At 49.8% G+C, this 18,773-nt stretch overlaps 1 protein-coding gene across 4 annotated transcripts in view; it reads left to right on the top strand.

The window, feature by feature from the left end:
* LOC121694795 (ATP-binding cassette sub-family C member 12-like) overlaps positions 1 to 18,773 on the top strand; it is a 55,939-nt gene that overhangs the window by 14,435 nt on the left and 22,731 nt on the right. For all 4 annotated transcript variants that reach the window (XM_042075143.1, XM_042075139.1, XM_042075142.1 and 1 more), the window contains 4 exons: positions 1,479 to 1,572; positions 1,793 to 1,855; positions 1,975 to 2,064; positions 2,417 to 2,520. In XM_042075143.1, coding sequence (XP_041931077.1) covers positions 1,479 to 1,572; positions 1,793 to 1,855; positions 1,975 to 2,064; positions 2,417 to 2,520 — 351 coding nt within the window. The remainder of the gene's footprint in view (positions 1 to 1,478; positions 1,573 to 1,792; positions 1,856 to 1,974; positions 2,065 to 2,416; positions 2,521 to 18,773) is intronic.

Genomic DNA, 18,773 nt, shown 5'->3' with positions numbered 1-18,773 from the left:
GGTGCAGTTGAGACTGAAAAAAAAAAATGCAAAAATAAATCCGCAGATAAAACCAAAATCCTCGTTCATTTGCTAACCACTTTCAGATAGAGTGTTAGGGAGTTAGCCCCGAAGTTACGGATAACTTCAGCCCTGGAGTGGTAAGCTCCCTGTTCTCCGACTAGGTCAGAAGAAAAAAACTGTAAAGGTTAAAGCTATCAAACAAACACAGAAACTACTAGGCATACTTCTACTAACTACGATATGAGATATAGCCTACCTGCGAGCCGATAAGCTATATTTGTCATCGGATGACAGGGGTTAGTGCAGAAGTGAAGTAGACTGCGCCACATAACCTCCTCTCCATTTAGGTGATGGGCTTACCTAATGTTCCTGATTGATTAGCTACGGAATAATACAGATTTTACCAGTTTTATTTGCTACTTGCTAGACTGACAAACATATAGGCTAGGCCTACATTTAATAAGTGTTCAAAATAAATCTATGGGATTGGGGTTGGTTGAAGCAGCCAAGCTCGTCCAGGGCGGGCACAGATGACTTCCAGGACGGGCCTGGCCCCCCAAAGCCCCCCCATGCCGCCGGGACTGCTGTGGATAGAACACAACACTCTCACTGTGGATAGAACACAACACTCTTACTGTGAATAGAACACTCTCACTGTGGATAGAACACAACACTCTCACTGTGAATAGAACACTCTCACTGTGGATAGAACACTCTCCCTTCGGATAGAACACTCTCACTGTGAATAGAACACTCTCACGATCTGACATGTGCATGCGCAGATGATAATCTTTATAATCTTGTTTTACGGCGATTTACGACACTGCACAATCTGTTCCATGCTTGCGCACCTTTGCACCGTGGAAGTTTCATTCATTCCCAGCGCTCTGGTACCTACGGTGTAGTAGGCCTAACACCATATAGCAATGAATCGCAAAGGGGAGTGTGAACGTTTACAGTGACAGAAAGACTCAGACTTCATTCCACATGTAACCAAAATGGTGTATGTTCATGTAACAACTCAAGGATTGGCAACCACGTAAACACCTCGTAGGCTTATGCATAGCGTAAGCTACATTTTAAAACATCACAACATCCCCACACTACCTGTCACAAAAATAACAATGCCGCCAAGGTGTAGTACACGGAGTGTGTTTCAAGGCAAAATAGTGTAGGGAAACCGTCACGTTTTCTACTACGTAATTATGTGCATATCGGATTGTGCAGGCAGCACAGATCGTGTACCGACGAACACTCTCACTCTGGATAGAACATTCTCAGTTTCCATCTTCCTGCTGGATGAAACACTGAACACACCTTAAGTGGCTTCCTACATCTGTGTTTTTTCTGATTGGTGCAAATGCTTGACGTCTGCGTTTGCGTCTGCGTCTGTGAGTTCTGATTGGTGCTTATGTTCTGTAAAGGAGGAACGTACGGAGTCTGTGAGTTCTGATTGGTGCTTATGTTCTGTACAGGAGGAACGTACGGAGCCCCCAGCTGATCTTCAGCCAACTGAGGTTCCAAAATCACCTGCAGATAAAAATGCAAACAATGGAGTCATCAATGCCGGTACGCCCCACGTTCCACTGCCGCCCCACTGCTTCAGAACTCTGGCAGTAGTTAGTTAGTTATGCACCTTCATCAGTAGATCTGCAATGCTAGCAGCTGGTCCACAAGGTATTTAGTCTTACAAAACTGTCTCTGTCTTTGGTCTTCGGTCTGGAATACAGAGGCCCAGAGCTATCTGTAGTTTAGATTACAGCCTCTCATCTTTTCCTCTCTCCCTCAGCCTTTGACATGTCAGATGAACTGAAGAAAGGAGAAGAGGCAGCACAAACACCTGACAAGACAGGTAGAGTGGAAGATGTCCCTGTAATATTTAATATCACACGTCTACTCTGTGAAAGCAATGTAAGAACATGTGCATGTTTGTCTATGTGCGCGTGTGTGTGTGTGTGTGTGTGAGAGCAGATTCAGATAACCAGCTGGTCCAACAGGAAGCCTCTCAGGAGGGATCAGTGACATGGCGGACATACCAGCAGTACTGCAAAGCTGCAGGAGGTTAGTCACACACAAACACACACAGCTTTGCATGCATAGGTATGCATGCTTTTATTAGTCATTGTGACCTCCAGGTTATCTCTTGTTACTTTTCATTGTGTGTGTGTGTGTGTGTGTGTGTGTGTGTGTGTGTGTGTGTGTGTGTGTGTGTGTGTGTGTTGAAAAATCAACCACTGTTAGATATCATTCACCAACTTGGGGTTGTGCAAAATTAGGGTAACAAATGTAAGGACCTATATGTGACCTGTCACCTTATCAATGACTCGTCCCAAAGTATTTGGATCAAGCTTTCTTTGCTTGAGTCTTGGATCCAAATATATGTGTGTGTGTGTGTGTGTGTGTGTGTTTCCAGGTTATGTCCTTCTCCTCTTCATCATGTTGAGTTTTGTTCTGTTGGTGGGGACGACGGCCTTCAGCAACTGGTGGCTAAGCTACTGGCTGGAACAAGGATCAGGGGTAAAAAAAACACACACACTCACACACACACAAACTCACACAGAGAGTTGTTGGGCCATTTTCAGGTAGGAGATAAGCTAGCTAGTGAACCTCTGGGATAAATGGTGGACCAAGAATGTGTCTAGATATTTCCCAGAGAGATGGCTAACAGAAAACACTGGCATTATCACAGAAGAGTAGGGTTGGGTATCGTTTGGGTTTTATCTGATACCGGTGCCTAATCAATACTTTTAAAACGGTGCCAGTGCCTGAACCGGTATTTACGTTGTTTTTACAATAAAATGGCTAAAGCATGAATTGCTTTTTTTTATTGATAAGACAAATTTGAATGTGAAATTGAACTGTTACATTCAATTTACTACCAATATATCATTGCTTAAAACAGCTTGCCATGGATGCACACACAATGCTAAGCTCTGCTTTCAAGTTTATCCAGTGTAGGCGGCTTGCCATACGGTATGTTAAAACCGCTTGCCATGGAACTGCCAGGTAATGGCAACGGCATTTGCAAGCAACCTAATCTAATCTAACATTGAGAAACTCTGCTTTCAAGTTCATTCAGTGTGTTCCCAAATGCTTGAAGAAATGTGATGTCTTCCCCCGTAACACGCAATAGTTTTAAACATGTTACTGTACATGTGCCGGTGTTGAAGTGTTTAGATTTCCAGCGCTAGTAGCCCTTTTTTCACACAGTGAAAGTATACATGAAAAGTAACATTTTTGTTTTACAAGTTTTCTTGGAGAAATATATTTTGAATATGCAAATTAGCTCAACGATAGGCCTAATTGACTTGTGGCCAAGAAGCCATAAAGGCACAAGTAGAAAAAACAGGGGCCAAATAACTAACACATTCATGTCCATTCAGTAAGTTAACCTATGCATAAACACTGGCCTCGGCCTCCAGTTGCTTTTTAAATTCATGTCATCATGTTGTTTGTAACACACTCTGAAATAAAGTTTTCACTTACAACTTTGCTGATAACATTTCAAATAAATGCCAGTTAGCGCATTAGCAAGGTTATTGTGTAAAGTATACTGTTGATGTTGTTTCATAGCCTTTTGCTTGTGTGTAGTTAGGCCTACTGCTAGATTTTGACAGGAGCTCGCGATATTGCTTTAAAGTAAGCTACTTGGCATGGGCTCACACAAGCTGTCAAATACTGTCCACTAGCCTATGTGGTGCACCCCTATGCTTTAAACTTATACATCTAGTGTTAATGTTAGCTAACTGTATCTGGATGTGTTGCTATCAGAGCAAGACGTTAGAGATGGCGCATGACGTACAGTGATGCCTCGTATAAAAAATAAATAAAAAAAAACGGCAGATTTAAGGCACCGAAATGAGGCACTGAAATCCACGTTGTTATCCGATGTCGTTACTACCGTTTGCGTCGGCACCGGTGCCATATTAGAACCGTGTTTCGGTGCTCAACCCTACACCGCTGCTTATTGCTGGGCGGTATACCGGTTCACACCGTATACCGGTGTATTTATTCGTTATGATATGAATTTTTAATATACCGCCATACCGGTGTATTTGATTACACAACGTTTGGAACGCTGCGCTGTGCGACAGTGTTTCAGACAGGACTTTCTTTACACGCACGCATGGTGCCAATGCGAGGGTAAACACAAAACACCTTAAGTTTTTCCCCTGAAGTATGACCCTTAAGGCTTAATTTCTCCTTAGGTAGGGGGTTTATTTAAGGGTGTTGCACAGAATACCTTAAATTGTTTCTTTAGTTAAGAAAAAACGTTAAGGGATACTGCATTGAAAGGGATTTACCATCACGAAAATTCTATTGAGATTGTTTAACAGCTGTAACTAGCTGGCTAGTAGGTGATGTTAGTTAGCAACCCACCGAACACAGTGAAGTTTAATGTTCTTATCATTCATCTCACCTTAAGAATATTCGCTGAAATTATCCAGGTAGCAAGTAAAGCATGTTATAGACATGCACTGAGCAATACTAGCTGGCTAGTTAGAAATTATCTTGACTGTCATCAGCGAACCAAAACTAACTTTTTTGTTAATGTTTTGCCTAGCGAACCGAACCGAAGCTCATGGCAGGCTAACAAGACATCCACATCCACATGAAGTTAACGTTAGCCTACCACTAACGTCATGTAAACCACACAATAACAATAAGGCATGTTTCTGATAGGCCTATTTGACAGAGTAGGGCCTAAGCATATTAGCAGAGAGGTTTTATATTAAATTGTATAATTTGACAAAAAAAACAAAAAAGTATAATTATTGCAAGTTGCACTACTTTTTGTATTGGTTTTATACAAAATATTTGTGAAATTTGCACAGTAAAAGTTCTGTATTTTGACTGCAATTGTCTTTGCATTCTGATTAGATTCTTCATTAGAATCATGAGTGGCTCTTTGTAAACAGCATCATTTTCTGGGGCCATGCAAAACTGCATTACCACTAGTCAGTGTAGAGTTATTCTACATCATGACAATAAAATAGACCATCCTTACTCAATGTACTGCAGCAATTCCTCTCCCAACTTGTAGAAAATGCTGTGAACATCTGATTATGCATCCACAAAAAAAAATACCGTCATATACCGTGAAACCGTAAGAATTTTGAAAAATACCGTGATATACATTTTTGGTCATACCGCCCAGCACTACCGCTGCTCCAAACCGCTATCCAGTGTGATGGTTTTTGTCTGCTAATGCAAATGTAGCCCTTAGCACTGATGCTACGCCAGACGACGCAACTGACTGGGAGTCTTAGGCAGGATCAAGAACAAAAGGTTTTGCTGTATGCAGATGACCTGTTATATCCCTTTGACCCCTGTCTCTAGCATCAGCCCTCAATACAGTATATTAGATACATATGGTGAGGTGTCTGGAGTCTGGACACAAAAGTGAGAAACGGAGACAGAGAACTTTGCACTTCGTATGGCAAAAGCTGAGAAGCTCCTAAAGCTGGAACCCAAAAAAGCTAAATCTATCTATCTACCTACCTACTGTCGTGGAAATCATCCACTTCCAAAAACCTCCAATCCAACTAGCACTCTGATGTCAAAGACCCGAAGGAGAACACCAAGACGAGAGAAGCTGAAGACTGTTGATCCTTTATTCACCGTATTGCAGTGATAATACAATCCAAACAGAGTCAGGACTGGACCGTCAGGCAATAGAGTGGTGAGTGGCAGCTGCTACCCCGATGAGATCTGATCTGAATGTGCCTGAGCTCTCTCCTTTATACTCTCGGGGGCCTGAGAGGCGTTCCTATCCCCAGGAACGTCACCAGGCCCCTTTTAGCCAATCAGAGCGTTTTGGGACCTGAGATATTGGTGGAAACTCCTCCTCATATAGACATTAAAAAATGTGTGTTGCTAGGCAGAGTACATGTGTCCAGGTTCTATGTGTAATCTGTTGCCAGGCAGGGTACGTTTTGATTTGGTTCTATGTGTCACTTCAACATCTGGTTTCACTTCCTCCCTTTCTCCCCCAGGCCCTGTCTGGTTTACTTCCACTCTTAGCCTTTGACCGTCCAGTCTCATGACTTCCAGTAAATGTTTGCATAACAGGCAGACTGCATGTTCCAGTACATTGTTTGCATAACAGGCAGACTACATGTTCCCGTACATTGTTTGCATAACAGTTGCACAAACTATTTCCAGTACATGTTTGCATACCAGCTGCACAAAGACTGCCAGTAAATGTTTGCATATTAAATGGAAGGTCTCCTTAATAGATCAGTACACACACACAAGCATTATTATTATTATGTCTTAGATAATATCACCACATATTCCCCCCTTCGAGGCTAAATTAGCCTCGCTATGCAGCATAAGCATCATTTAAACAAAGGAGTGTGTCATAACCCTGTATATTGTTATGACACCTCAGGCTATGTGCACATGAGCGAGTTACAGGGGAGTGGTGTCTACTACTACAACCTTATTGCGTAAACCTTAAACCTTATAACTAGTAAATGTGTTGGCCTCATTGCCTTTACGAGAGTAAATAACATCGGTAAGCAAGCCCTGAACGCCCAGATCAAGTGACAGAAAGACCAATTCCTTGTTACGAACATATGGCTAGGACCCGAGACGGATTTGTCCCCAAAGCGGCTAATGTGCTAGTCACTTTGAGCATAAAGAAATTTCATGCAACGGCCATTGGTGCCAAATCGGAGTTACATAACAACTTCATGATCCTATTCGTCACTTGCCCATCCCCTACTGGCCTCTTTAGCAGTAAATGGTATATACGGCCCCTTTCCGGCCTCTATGCGTCACTCTCCACCCCCCTTTGTTTACTCGCAACGCCATCCCCTTTCTCCTCCGGAGTCCTCCGGGCATTCACACTAGCGTGAGAATGGGTGAGCACGCCGGCCGCAGGCGCGCTACACCGAGGGGACGGGCCGCCATGCTCTGCCTTAGGTTGCCCCTGCTGGCCAATGGGGTCGTACCCGTCCTCGAGCGCTGACCGCGCCTCACACCTGCCACACCACTAGGCGGGCCAGGTCCGACGTGCGGTAACCTGGGGTGAGGTGAGCACTTCTAGCAGCAAGCCTTGGTTACGTCTATCCAGATTTGGATGGCCTTGCAGTGGAGGGCTACACCTCCATAAAACTTAAGTTACCGTCTATGTATAGCGAAGCACTAAGATATAAAATTGAATCAAGATCACTTAAGGCGACTCATTCGTATCAGGTCACAGCCCATAATACCCCTTGACTCTAGTATCCCTTGACTCTGTCACCTGGGCGTGCAGTCACGTGCCTTGTGAATTACCTGTCAGTGCTGTGTATGTGAGTGTGCGTCAGTGTGTGTGTAGAGATGGGTGACTCGCAGGACCCCACCCCTACTCGTATATATTCGGGAGAGGAAACTCCGGGGGAGGAAACTCCTGCCCGTCGCTCTCCATTATATAACCCTCGCTGAATTCGCTTTCCATTATTCGTCTCACACTAGTTTGTACTAAAAGGATCCTTTCACTTGCATCCTCCTCGTCCCAGGGCATTCTTATATTTTGGACCACTAGTTGTCTAGCGACCACTTTGGAGCAACCCTTACCACAACATTGAGTAATACAGCAAAACATTCCTACCACTAGGGCTGCTCCAAACAGTAACTTTCCCAGAAATGCTACAATCTTACCCCCCCATGACCCAAAGGTGTCCGTCAGCCACTGGGTTACGGGGGCAAAAATGTCCGGGATTCCAGCAAATGTCGGTGCCAATCCAGAGTTCTCGTGGGCCTCCTTGTTGACGGCCTTGAGCCTGTTCATCGCGTTTGTGAAGTCATCCATGTTCTCGCCTTTACCTGGGACGTACGTACAGCACGAATCTGTCCCGACGATTGCGCACACTCCACCTTCCTTTGCCAGTATCCAGTCCACTGCTATCCTGGTTTCCATTGCCATTTTTGTGGTGGCGTTCAGCCTTCTATCAAGTGCGCTGAACGCCTCCACTGTGGCATTCATGAACCGTAGGGCGTTGTAGTGGATGTAGTTGATCCATTGAACATTCTTGGCGATGCCTATGGATGCTCCGTAGACGGGGATGGCGGCTTCAAATCCGGCGAGTACCTCGTCCCGTGCTTTGAACTGTCTCGGGACGTTGTGGGGCTGTCCGAACATGTCCATATATACTCCATCGTTGGTGTCCCTCCGACTTCTCCTCAGGTTCCCCTCTACGGGTATCTGCTGGTTGCGCCCTGGGCCGGTCGAGTTCAACGTTGAGTTACATTCTGACCAGGGGACTATGTAGGTTTGCTGGGCCAGGGTGACCCTTGCACACTTTCCCCTCCAGTATTTCGGAAGGGTGTTTCGCAGTCCCCATCGCCTTCCACAGGCCCACCATAAGTCTGCCAGCGGAACATCCCGTTCGCTCATCCAGTTTACACCCAACATCGTGATGTTTGCTTCGACTCCGATCCTCTCCCCGCTTTCGCTCCTCTCTACTAGGCGAAACAAGTAGCCGGATTCGTGGACCCATTTTGCTGCGCAGCGTCCTTCAAATGCTCCTACATCCTTCGTGCCCCCCTCGACCATGCCTTCATTGGGGGGTACTTCAAAGCATTCAAACTCTACGTCTTCTGGTATTTCATAGAGGCGGTGTGTTTTCCTTGCTACCCTGGTTCCTATGCCTGGGTAGTCTTTTTCACATCTCGCCTCGTTTTCTTGGGTCTTGTGCGGTTTCTTTCCTTCTTTTTTTCCTGCAGATGAGGGGCCTATACCAGTACTCCACTTACGTAACTTCTCGCTTCCTAATTGCTCAAAACATGCAAAGGGAGACAGCTTGTCTTCTTCGTACTGCCTTCCCGACGCTCGATATACCGCATCCTCTTCTCCACTTCCTGGCGCTGGTAGTATGGCCAGCTTGGGTTTCACTGCTGAGCACACATAACACCCTCCTTCTGGCTTTACTGTCTTTGCTGTGTACTTGGCCCATTGCATCCATGAATTGTCCTCCCACGCCTCCAGAGCGCTTGTTGATCTCTTCCTTCTTTCTTTGGCCTGAGTCCCATCAGTCTGGTTCTTTGACGGGTTTTCTGGAAGCGTGCTTGTATTATTTACATTTTTGCTCTCATTCTTGCTTGACAGGTTTTCTAGAAGCGTGCTTGTACTGTTTTCTGGAAGCGTGCTTGTGCTATTTACATTTTTGCTCTCATTCTTGCTTTGAGTCGTTGCACTGTCCAGCCCCGGAGTCGTTGCACTGTCCAGCCCCGGAGTCGTTGCACTGTCCAGCACCGGGATGTATTCGCTACTTCCCGATGCTTCTAACTCTGGGGTGGGCATCTCATCTCCTGATCCCTCTATGTACAGAATATTGTTCGTGTCTAGGGCACCGTCGTCGAGCAGCTCCACTCTGTCCCCTCGCAGAGCGTTATTGGGGGCGGCAGTCCGTACCCCCTCCGTCGCTTTCGTCGTCCTCTGGGAATCTCTGGAGGGGCCAATCGATGGCCTCCTCGAAGCCCCCCGTCCAGTGGGCATCGAGGGAGTCGTCCAGGCCGATCCCTTGGAGTACTCGTCTTGTCTCTTGGCCGGTCCCTGGGTGGCTGTCCCCGAAGTGGGGACCGCCCGTGTTGTGCCCTGGGTCCGTCGGCCTTTCCACAGGCTCCGCAGGAAGTTGCGAGCCCTGTCGAGAAGGTGTCCGGGGGGGAGGCGTAAGGACAGCGGGTAGCCTGAGCGCGTCGAGGGCCTCAGCAATCTCTGCGGCGGATGGCTGTGCTCCAGTCTGGTCGTCAGCGGGGGCGTCGGCTGGGTACGGGTAATCCCAGTCGGCGTAGAAGTCCCCAAAGTCGATGGTGTCGTTCCCTTGCTGGTGTGGTGGTGGTGGTGGCGGTGCTTCTTCTTCCGACCTTGGCGTTTCTTCGGCGTCACTCCCCGTGAGGCCGGGTGTGGTCGTGGCCCGAGAGTGGGCTGTGGGGTCAGCTGGTGGATCACCGCTGGTCGAGGCGGTGGCAGGTCTGGATACTTGGGATTCGGGAGTGGCTCCCACTTCAGGTGGATGTCGCCTTCCCATCCTCGAGCCTGGTTCGGCTCCAGCATCGCCAGCACCTGTAGGTACAGATAGGGGAGGGAAAACAGCAGGCACCCTAGGTACATTCCGCCCAGGGTCATCAGCAGGAGCCGGCAGTATCCTCCGCCTCGTACTCCTACGCGCACCTGGTCCTCCCCTTTGTTCCCCACCACCATCATCCTCCCCGGGGGAGTCTGGTGGGGGTCCTGGCGGGCCCTGGTCCCCGTCATCGTTTTCCACTTCCTCTGGTCCTCTCGCTCCTTCTGGTGGCACCGCCCTGTAACAAGAGTTAAGGTGATACCACAAATCTGATCCTTGCACTCTTACCGCCCGGGGGGTAGCCTGGGTCACTCGGTAGGGCCCTTCTGCCCTGGGGTCGAGACACGACCTCTTAAACACCCTCAGGTATACCCAGTCTCCCACTTGGATCGGTCCGGGCTCAGTCCTCCGCTCCCGAGCTCTTTCTCTTCTCTTCTGCTCGTTGAAAACTGCCCTGTGAACTTGAGAAAGCTGTTTAATGTAACTGCTCACTTCCTGTTCTAGAATTTCCAGCGGAGGCCTCTGATCCCCTCTGAACCGTGGTGTGGGCATTGCCCGCCCCGTCACCATCTCGTGCGGGGTCAGATGCGTGGTTCGATTTTTTTCGCAACGCATTTTCATCAGCGCGATTGGCAGCGCGTCAACCCAATTTAAGTTTGGCAGATTTGGATCGTCATGTGCGCTTTGGACGATCTTCGCTATCTTATTTTTCAGCGTGCCGTTTGCCCTTTCAACCATCCCCTGAGACTGCGGGTGGTAAACACAACCAAACCGAGTCTTGATGCACAGCGCCTGCGCAATTTTTTTCCACGTGTTGGCCGTAAACGCTCGGCCATTGTCGCTGCTGATTATTTCTGGGATCCCAAACCTGGGTATCACTTCCCTTGCTAGGAATCGAATCACCGTTTTCTCGTCCTGCCCTCGGCTTGGGCAGGCTTCTACCCATCGTGAGTAGCGGCATATTATCACCAGCACATGTTTGTACGCGTTTACCGTTCGACCCATGTCGATGTAGTCCATTACCAGGTGTTTGAACGGTCCCTCTGGGAGTGGCACGTGTCCCAGGGGCCGTGGTCCTATGCCTATTGTTATGTTGTTTCTGTAATTGTGCGTGGCACAGGTGTGGCAATTTCTTAGCACGTAATTGATGCGATCTTGAAGGTATGGGGCCCAGAACCCCTTGTCAAGTATCTGCCGCTTGACCTCCCCCCTTGCGCAATGATCCACATCATGCGCATCATGAATGAGGAGATCAAGGAGTCTACTTGGGGCCACCACCCTTCCATCGTGACTCCTCCATACCCCATTTCTGCCTTTCGACGCACCCCTTTCCTCCCACAGCAGTGTTTCGGCACGCGGTGCCTCACTCTGTGCGTCTTTGATAGCGCTAAGCGTGAGCATGGGATCCACAATTCTAAGCGTTCGTCCGTCAGGCAAGGTTCGAACCACTGGGGCTTGTATCACTGTGTCGGCTGCCGTGAAGAAGCGATCAATTACGCCTGGCGAGTACCTGGCCTCACAGGGCTTGTCCCCGCACTCGGGGCAACTGGCCCTCTGGCATAGCGCGCAACAGACGGGATCTACCTGGTGCTTGTGGTCGTCATCGCACCATTGGGAGCACCACATACATGTGTTGTAAGGGTAGGGGCATTTTGTAGGGCAGGGCACGCTGTGCCCCGTCCTGTTGAGCAGTATTTTATGTGGTTCGTTATCCTGTGGAGATTTAGGGGCGGCATTTGACTTTCTAGCCTCCAACGCCGCTTCCTTTGCTGTCTCATCTGCCTGTGCGTTCCCTAGAGTAATGTAATCCTGTCCCTTACAATGCGCCTTGCATTTGCATATTGCCAGCGTCCTTGGACGCATCATCGCCGCTAACAACAACTGAATCTGCTCCAGATGCTGGATGGGGCTCCCATCCGATTTCTTGAACCCTCTCTGTTTCCACTGAGCGCCATGCACATGGCAGACGTTGTGGGCATAGGCGCTGTCCGTGTGTACGGTTGCATCCTGTCCCTCTGCCAGAGAGCACGCTGCTGTCAGCGCCTTTAATTCAGCTAGTTGCGCTGAACATGGTTGTATGCATGGCTCACTCATAATTGTCGCAAATGTGTCTGGACCTGTCATCTGCACTACGCTGAATCCTGCATGTGTCCTGTTGTCATAGTTATGGCTAGAGCCGTCCACAAAGTAGGTGATTCCCTGTCCTAATGGCTCGCTCTGCAGGTCTTCCCTCAGTTTTGAGAAGGCGATTGAATCAGCCACGCAGTCATGTGGCTCGCCCTCATATTCAAGTGGGATGAGATCCGCCGGGTTTCCCGCGGTGTCACATGCCTTTATGGTGACATCTGGGCAGAGTGACAGGTTGTAATACCTCAATTGCCTCTGAGGCGTCACACAGAATTTCCCTTGTTCCACCAACTGTGCTATTGCGTGACTGGTGTGTATCACCACTGGCCATCCCATGGTGATGTTAGAGGCTTTGACGTAAGCCGAATATACGGCTTCAAGACCCTGGAAGCATGGTGGGTAGCCCTGGGCCACCGCATCCAGCTTTGAGCTGTAGTAGGCAATGGCTTGTTTGCCGCGTCCATGGCACTGTGTTTGTGCCATAATTGCGGTCATGTATGCGTCTTTTCCTGTTTCCTTCCTGACCGACACGTACAGATAGAAGGGTCTTCCGTAATCTGGCAGTGCAAGTGCCGGTGCTTGCTGTAACTCTCCTTTGATGCGTTCAAACGCCTCGTTTCCGTCCATTGTCCATGTGAGACGATTCCTCAGGTGGCTGGTTCCAGCCTGCACGATCATGGCTCGTAGTGGGGCTATCTTTTGTTCATAGCACTCCACCCAGTCGTTGCTGAAACCTATGAGTCCAATGAACGACATCATTTGCTTCACCGTGTTTGGCTTCGGTGCCTTGGCAATTGCCTCAATGTGTTCCGGGGCGATGCCCTTGTGCCCATGTGAGATCCGGCGACCTAAGTAGATCACCTGGGGCTGTGCAAACTGTAGCTTTTTCCTTGATGCTTTGTACCCCCCTTCGGCCAGGACGGTCAGCACGTGGACCGTATCCCTTTCACACGTTTCCTGGTCCGGTGAGCATACCAAGACGTCGTCAACATACTGCAGAATCGTGCTTTGGCATGTGATGTGCTTTAAGTCCTCCTTGAGGGCTTGGTTGAAGATGTGCGGTGAGTGCTTAAACCCTTGTGGGAGCCTTGTGTACTGGAACGTCTTGCCCTGATATTTGAATGCGAAAAATTCCCTACTTGCGGGGGCCACCCGTATTGTGAAGAATGCTTGAACCAAATCAATGGCGGAGAACGTTGTTGCACTTGCCGGGATGTTGGTCATTAGTACGTTGGCATGTGGGACGTCCGCTGGATAGTCCTCAATGCGCTCGTTGACGGGTCTGAGGTCCTGGACCATTCTCCATCGCACTCCATCCGCCTTCAGTACGGGAAATATGGGTGTGTTGCACCTTGCACTTGGGACTTCCTCCAAGACTCCTGCTCCCAGGAGGTCTTCAATTGTCCCTCTTATCCCTTCAGCTGCTTCTGCTGAAATGGGGTACTGTGGCTGGAAAGGCAGCGTCGCTCCTGGTTTCAGCCTGAACTCCACAGGGCTTGCTGATTTGACCAGCCCTATGTCACCATCTCCTTGTGACCATACCGCAGGCGGCACTTTCCTCAATATTCTCTCTGCCCGTTCGACGTCTGTTTCTGTCGCCTCTTGCAGCATCATCATTTTCCAGGGGGTCGGTCCCGGCCTCCCTGTCTTCTTGTCCGTCTCGCCGTCTAGGTAGTACTTCTTATATTCCTCCCACTCTAGGTCGGACTTGTCGATGGGCACATGGTTCTCCTTATCCCAGCATCGATATCCTGCTCCTCCCAGCAGGCCATACATGCAGTATGGGTTGCCGTAGGGGCATCCTTTGACGTAGGGTATGTCATAAACCTTCTCCGGGAGATATACTGCTGGTTGTGCTTCCCTTTTCTTTGGGCACCATGACAGATGTCGCATGTACATGCTCCATTCCGCGTCTTCTTTGCTGAACGGCACATGTCTCGTTTTGTCCCAGCAGCGGCGCCCCGCTCCTGGGAACAGGCGGTAGAGGCAAAATTGATTCCCATATGGACATCCGTCAACATAGGGTATCTCCTCTCTCTCCTGCGGTTCTGTGTCCATGATTTCGATTATCTGTGGGACTCCCCACACGGTGACCGGGTTGTCCAATTTTATCCTGAACATTGGCTCTCCTCCTTTGCTGATAGCCGTTTGGAGTCGATCATTTCCTGTGTCCTTCCACTTGACGCACAGGGCCTTGAGCATCACTGGGCCCATCTCTCTTGCTCTGTGACCTCTGGCCACTCTTAGAGTAATGTGCGGCCTTGTTCCGGGCATGTCGAAGATCAAGCCTAGATCCCATCCTTTCGCAAATTTCACCTCAGCGGCCACTCCTTCCTTGGCCACCACTAGTGCGTGTATGTCGAGTGGGATGCGTCCCCACTTGCTCACGTCCCTATGCCATCTTTCCTCTCTTTCCTTGCTTGGTGTTTGGTCGAACTTTATCGTACAATGAAGTGGGCATCTTGGCGTCCTTAGCCGAGCATGAAGGCTGTTTATTTGGAAAGCATACTCGTTGTAGACTACTCGCTCTATGCTTGGTTCCAATTGTCCAATCCAGTAGACCTGGTGAGTTTCAGTTTGAGTCGGGGCACTTATCCTTAGGGCCATTTGGGTTGCCAGCCCTGTTATTTGTACTCCTGCTGGGGAACACTCAATTTGGAGTCTTAGGTTGCACAGCGCGTCCCGTCCCAATAGGTTGACGGGCGTGTGCTCTGCTATTAAGACTGGTATCCTGATTTCCTTGTCTTCTATTTGGATCGATACTGGAGCCGTCATTGGAATTAGCTGCGTTTTTCCCGAGAAACCCACTGTCTTCATAAACTTTCCTGAAGATCTGGGGAGGTGTTGGGCATCTTTTGGGTGAAGACAAGTATATGTTGCCCCGGTATCCACTAAACATTTGACTTCCATGCCCTCGATTAGAACCTGCAGCATTGGTTCTGCGTCAGCTCCCCTTGTCAGGGCGGGGAACTGACCCTCCCCTGGGTTTTCTGGGCCTCGTCAATTCCAGTTTCCCCCGTAAGGGGAGACTGGGCCAGAGGGTGCCTGCATTTGCTGTGGGGCTCTCCCTTGTTGGGGAGCATAGTTCCCTCCTTGCATTTGTCCTTGATTTGCCTGTCCTCCTTGGTTGTTCTGGCCTCCGGTCTTTGTCGGGCAATCCCTGGAGATGTGTCCCGTTCCTCCACACATCCAACATTGAATGCTGTTTCCTTGGCTCTGCTGGCCTTGGTATTGTCCCCTTCCATAGCCTCCTCTGCCTTGTCCACCTCTTCCCTGGCGGAATCCTCCTCTGCCTCTTGGCTGGTACCATTGTTGTCTCTGTTGCTGTTGTTGTGGGGGTCCATATGGCGCTTGTTGCCATGTTTGCATCATGGGCTGCATAGGTTGCGGCTGCATCATTACTGGTTGTTGCACCATAGGTTGCTGCATTATTGGTTGCTGTACTACCGGTGATGGTGGCTGTGTGGTCGGGGCTGTAGCAGGCATTACCGGAGCTTGGGTAACTGCCCTCTTTGCCCCCTTCGCCTCCTGGAGCTGCACATGGGTCAGCTTCCTTATCGCTTCCTTCTCCTGCTGCTCCTCCTTGTCTTTCCCTTGTCTGTACAGAGTTACGTGGTGTACCACTGCTAGTCTAAATTCTTCTTTTGGCATGGCTGCCAGGCGCCAGTCGCTTTCCAGCTGTGTCCTGACTTCTCTTGGCAGTGCGTCCATAACCGCTCTTCTGAATTGCATGGTGAGGGGACCTGAGTCTTCTGGTCTTTGTTCCATCCTTATTGTCCATTCCTGCGCTGCCCTTTCCACGAAGGCTGCGGGGTTATCACTTTCTTTGAGTTTCTCTATCCAGACAGCTGAGGGGCTGTAGTGGTTGGGGTAAGCTGCCCTTAGGGCCTTCCACACGTTGTTCCGGACGCTATCAAAACACAGGGCGTCTCTGCTGGGATTCATCAACCGCCCTAGGTTTTCTCTCTCTAGTACAGCCTCTGTGTCAGCCTTCCCCAATATCAGGCCGAGTAGATATTTTATATCTCCTACGGCCAGGTTTCGGCCTTGAGTCTCTGATTCTAGCCGACTTATCCATCTGCCCGCTCCCTCATGCAGGACAGGGAGCCGTGAAATGAGGCCATTCACATCTGAGTGGGTCCATGGCTGGTAGTGGGCCGTATGGTTTTTTGTTATTAATGGTGCCATCACAACTGTTTCTTCCTCATCCAATTCCTCTGGGATGGCTTCCATTCTTTCTCTTCCTTTCCGTGCTCCCTCTCTTTCTTTCTTTCCCTCCTTTTCCAGTTTTTCCAGCTCCTTCTTGTTTTCCTTTAGGCCTTTCTTGACTCCCCCTTCGATCTCGTCGAGCCCCTTTCGCACTCCTTTTCTGATCTCGTCCAGGCCTTTCTCCACTCCTTTCTTCATCCTGCTGATTCCAAACAGTCCCGTGGCGAGCACACTGGGTGGGATCATCACTGGGAGCATTCTGGCCTGCTCTCCACATTCCTCTGTCTGTCGCTGGTGGGCCTTCACACCCTTTTCTCCTTTGAACGTTCTTTCGCAGCCGAGACACACTGAGGGGCCCGCTCCCTTCGGACCCTGTGACAGTTCTCTCTGAATTTGCTCCTCGAGGAGCTGAATTTGCTCCTCGAGGAGCTGTTCCGTGACTTCCAGTCCTACCTCCTCGTCTTCCCCTGACTCACGGTCTTCCCCTGAGTCAGCCTGGCTGTCTGCTCCGTCCGTATTTTCCTCCTCTTCCTCCACTTTCGTGGTTGGACTGCAAGTCAGTTCGAAGGTCAGTCGGCGGGCCCTTCCTCCATCGGAGGACTCTCGTCTGGATTCTCGACGGCTTTCCCTTTTTCCACTCTCCCGTTCCCTTTTCAGCTCCTCGCTCTTCTTCATCTCTCCCTCTCTTTTTCTGCTTCGGTATCTCCCTTCCGCTTGCCTAATGGCTTCTTCCACTTTCCTCCAGCACATCTGGGTGTATTCCTCGAGCTTCCGCCATAACTCTCTGCACCCCTCCTTTACCGGTTCCCGGTCCATCTGTGACCTCACCCAGGCCAGGGTCTTCATGGCCTCTCTATCTCGGGCTTCTTTCTCTTCCTCCCCTGTGGCCTCTACCCACTTTCTCATGACTGTCTCCAGGTGGTCCCACAGCCTCCCATACCATTGTCTCTGTTCCTCTTCTCCCTCCTCAGGGGCTTGTTCCTTCCTTTGGCCTGGAAGGCGTCGGGGCTCGCTTCCTCCAGCTTCTGGATCACCTGCACGCCTCTTCTGGCTCTCCTGACAGAGTTCTTGGGGGCTGGTCACTGGAGATCCGTCTGTCTCCCGGTGGCCTCTTAGGCTTGTGTGGTAGTCACTCACCACCCGCTCCTCCAATTCCCTTGCAGTTTCTTCTTCTTCATCCCACGCCTTTCCTCCACCCGGCTCTGTTCTTTCCAGAAGGTGTTCTGGGAGCATTTCTCCGGTGGGGGATGACGGTGGCGATGCCTGTGCGGACGCCGGTTGGGAGGTTGATGGTCTCGGCTGGGGGTTGGCCTGTTCCCACCTTATTCTTTTTACTTCTTTCAGCACCTCCGCGCAGGTCCCTTCCAGGGTGATCCCCTTCACCATTAGTGGGGCCTGTACTGCCAGGTGCACCGTTGGGGCCTGTGACCCATATCCCGGTGCTTGTATTGCCAGGGTCCGTGGGTCCCTTTCCTCCAGGCGCCGGATTATTTCCCGCACGTTGTCCTCTTCTCGCGGCACCTCCGGGTACAGTTTGTCCTTTTCTCTGTATGGGGGAGGACGCAGCTCCTCCATGGGCGGAGCTCCTGGCTCTGCTGCTTGGGTCGGGGCGTCCAGCTCTTTCTCTGTGGGCTGTGATTGGGGGCACTTCTCTGTGGTGGGCGTTTCAGGCGGCGTGTCATTCTGGTCCGCCCTTTGCCTTCTCTTTCTCTCCGATATCTTAGCGAAGGCCTCCAGAGTTTTCAATTCCTTTTCTCTCTTTTCCTGCCTCCGTGGGCCTTTGTCATAACTCTTGTGGTTCATGATTTTTTCCCTCATTTGAGCAATTATTGTCGGGTTGAGTGACCCTTCTTTTGGCCATGCTGTGTGGTCTCCTTTGTATCTTAGGAACCACTTGTGGTTGATGGTTTTTACGTCCTTTTCAGCGATGGCATTCTCCCTTACCACTTCCTCCAGTGGTGTCATTACTCTGGTCGCCATTTTTTCTTAGAGGTCGTTGTCTTCGGTGGAATGGGGATTTTTGTCGTAGTCTAGTTCGTTTATGTCCTCCCGGTCAGTGCAGAACAGGCGATAATCCTTTTCGTATTGTCTTTTCCTCTCCCTCCTGTATCTGTTCTGGTCTTTTTCCTCCCAGTCCAGTCGTAGGTCGCTCACCAAGTATAGTATGGAGTTCTGCACGTCGCCCCACTCCTTGAAGACAGTATTCAGTTGGCCTCTCCTTTCTTCAAACGCTTTTCCTCTATCGTTCACTGCGCTTACGCTCCACCCGTCACTCCCGTGCTCGGAGATTCTTATTGTCCACTTCTCTTTTATCTTCAGGTCACCCGATGTAGCCTCTCCTTTACTTCCGGCTGCTTGGGTCTGTGGTTCCTCCTGTTT

Source organism: Alosa sapidissima, chromosome 20, assembly GCF_018492685.1.
Source record: "Alosa sapidissima isolate fAloSap1 chromosome 20, fAloSap1.pri, whole genome shotgun sequence".
Taxonomy (NCBI): domain Eukaryota; kingdom Metazoa; phylum Chordata; class Actinopteri; order Clupeiformes; family Clupeidae; genus Alosa; species Alosa sapidissima.
Note: the sequence above shows the minus strand (reverse complement) of the source record. Positions and strands in the feature narration are given on the sequence as shown.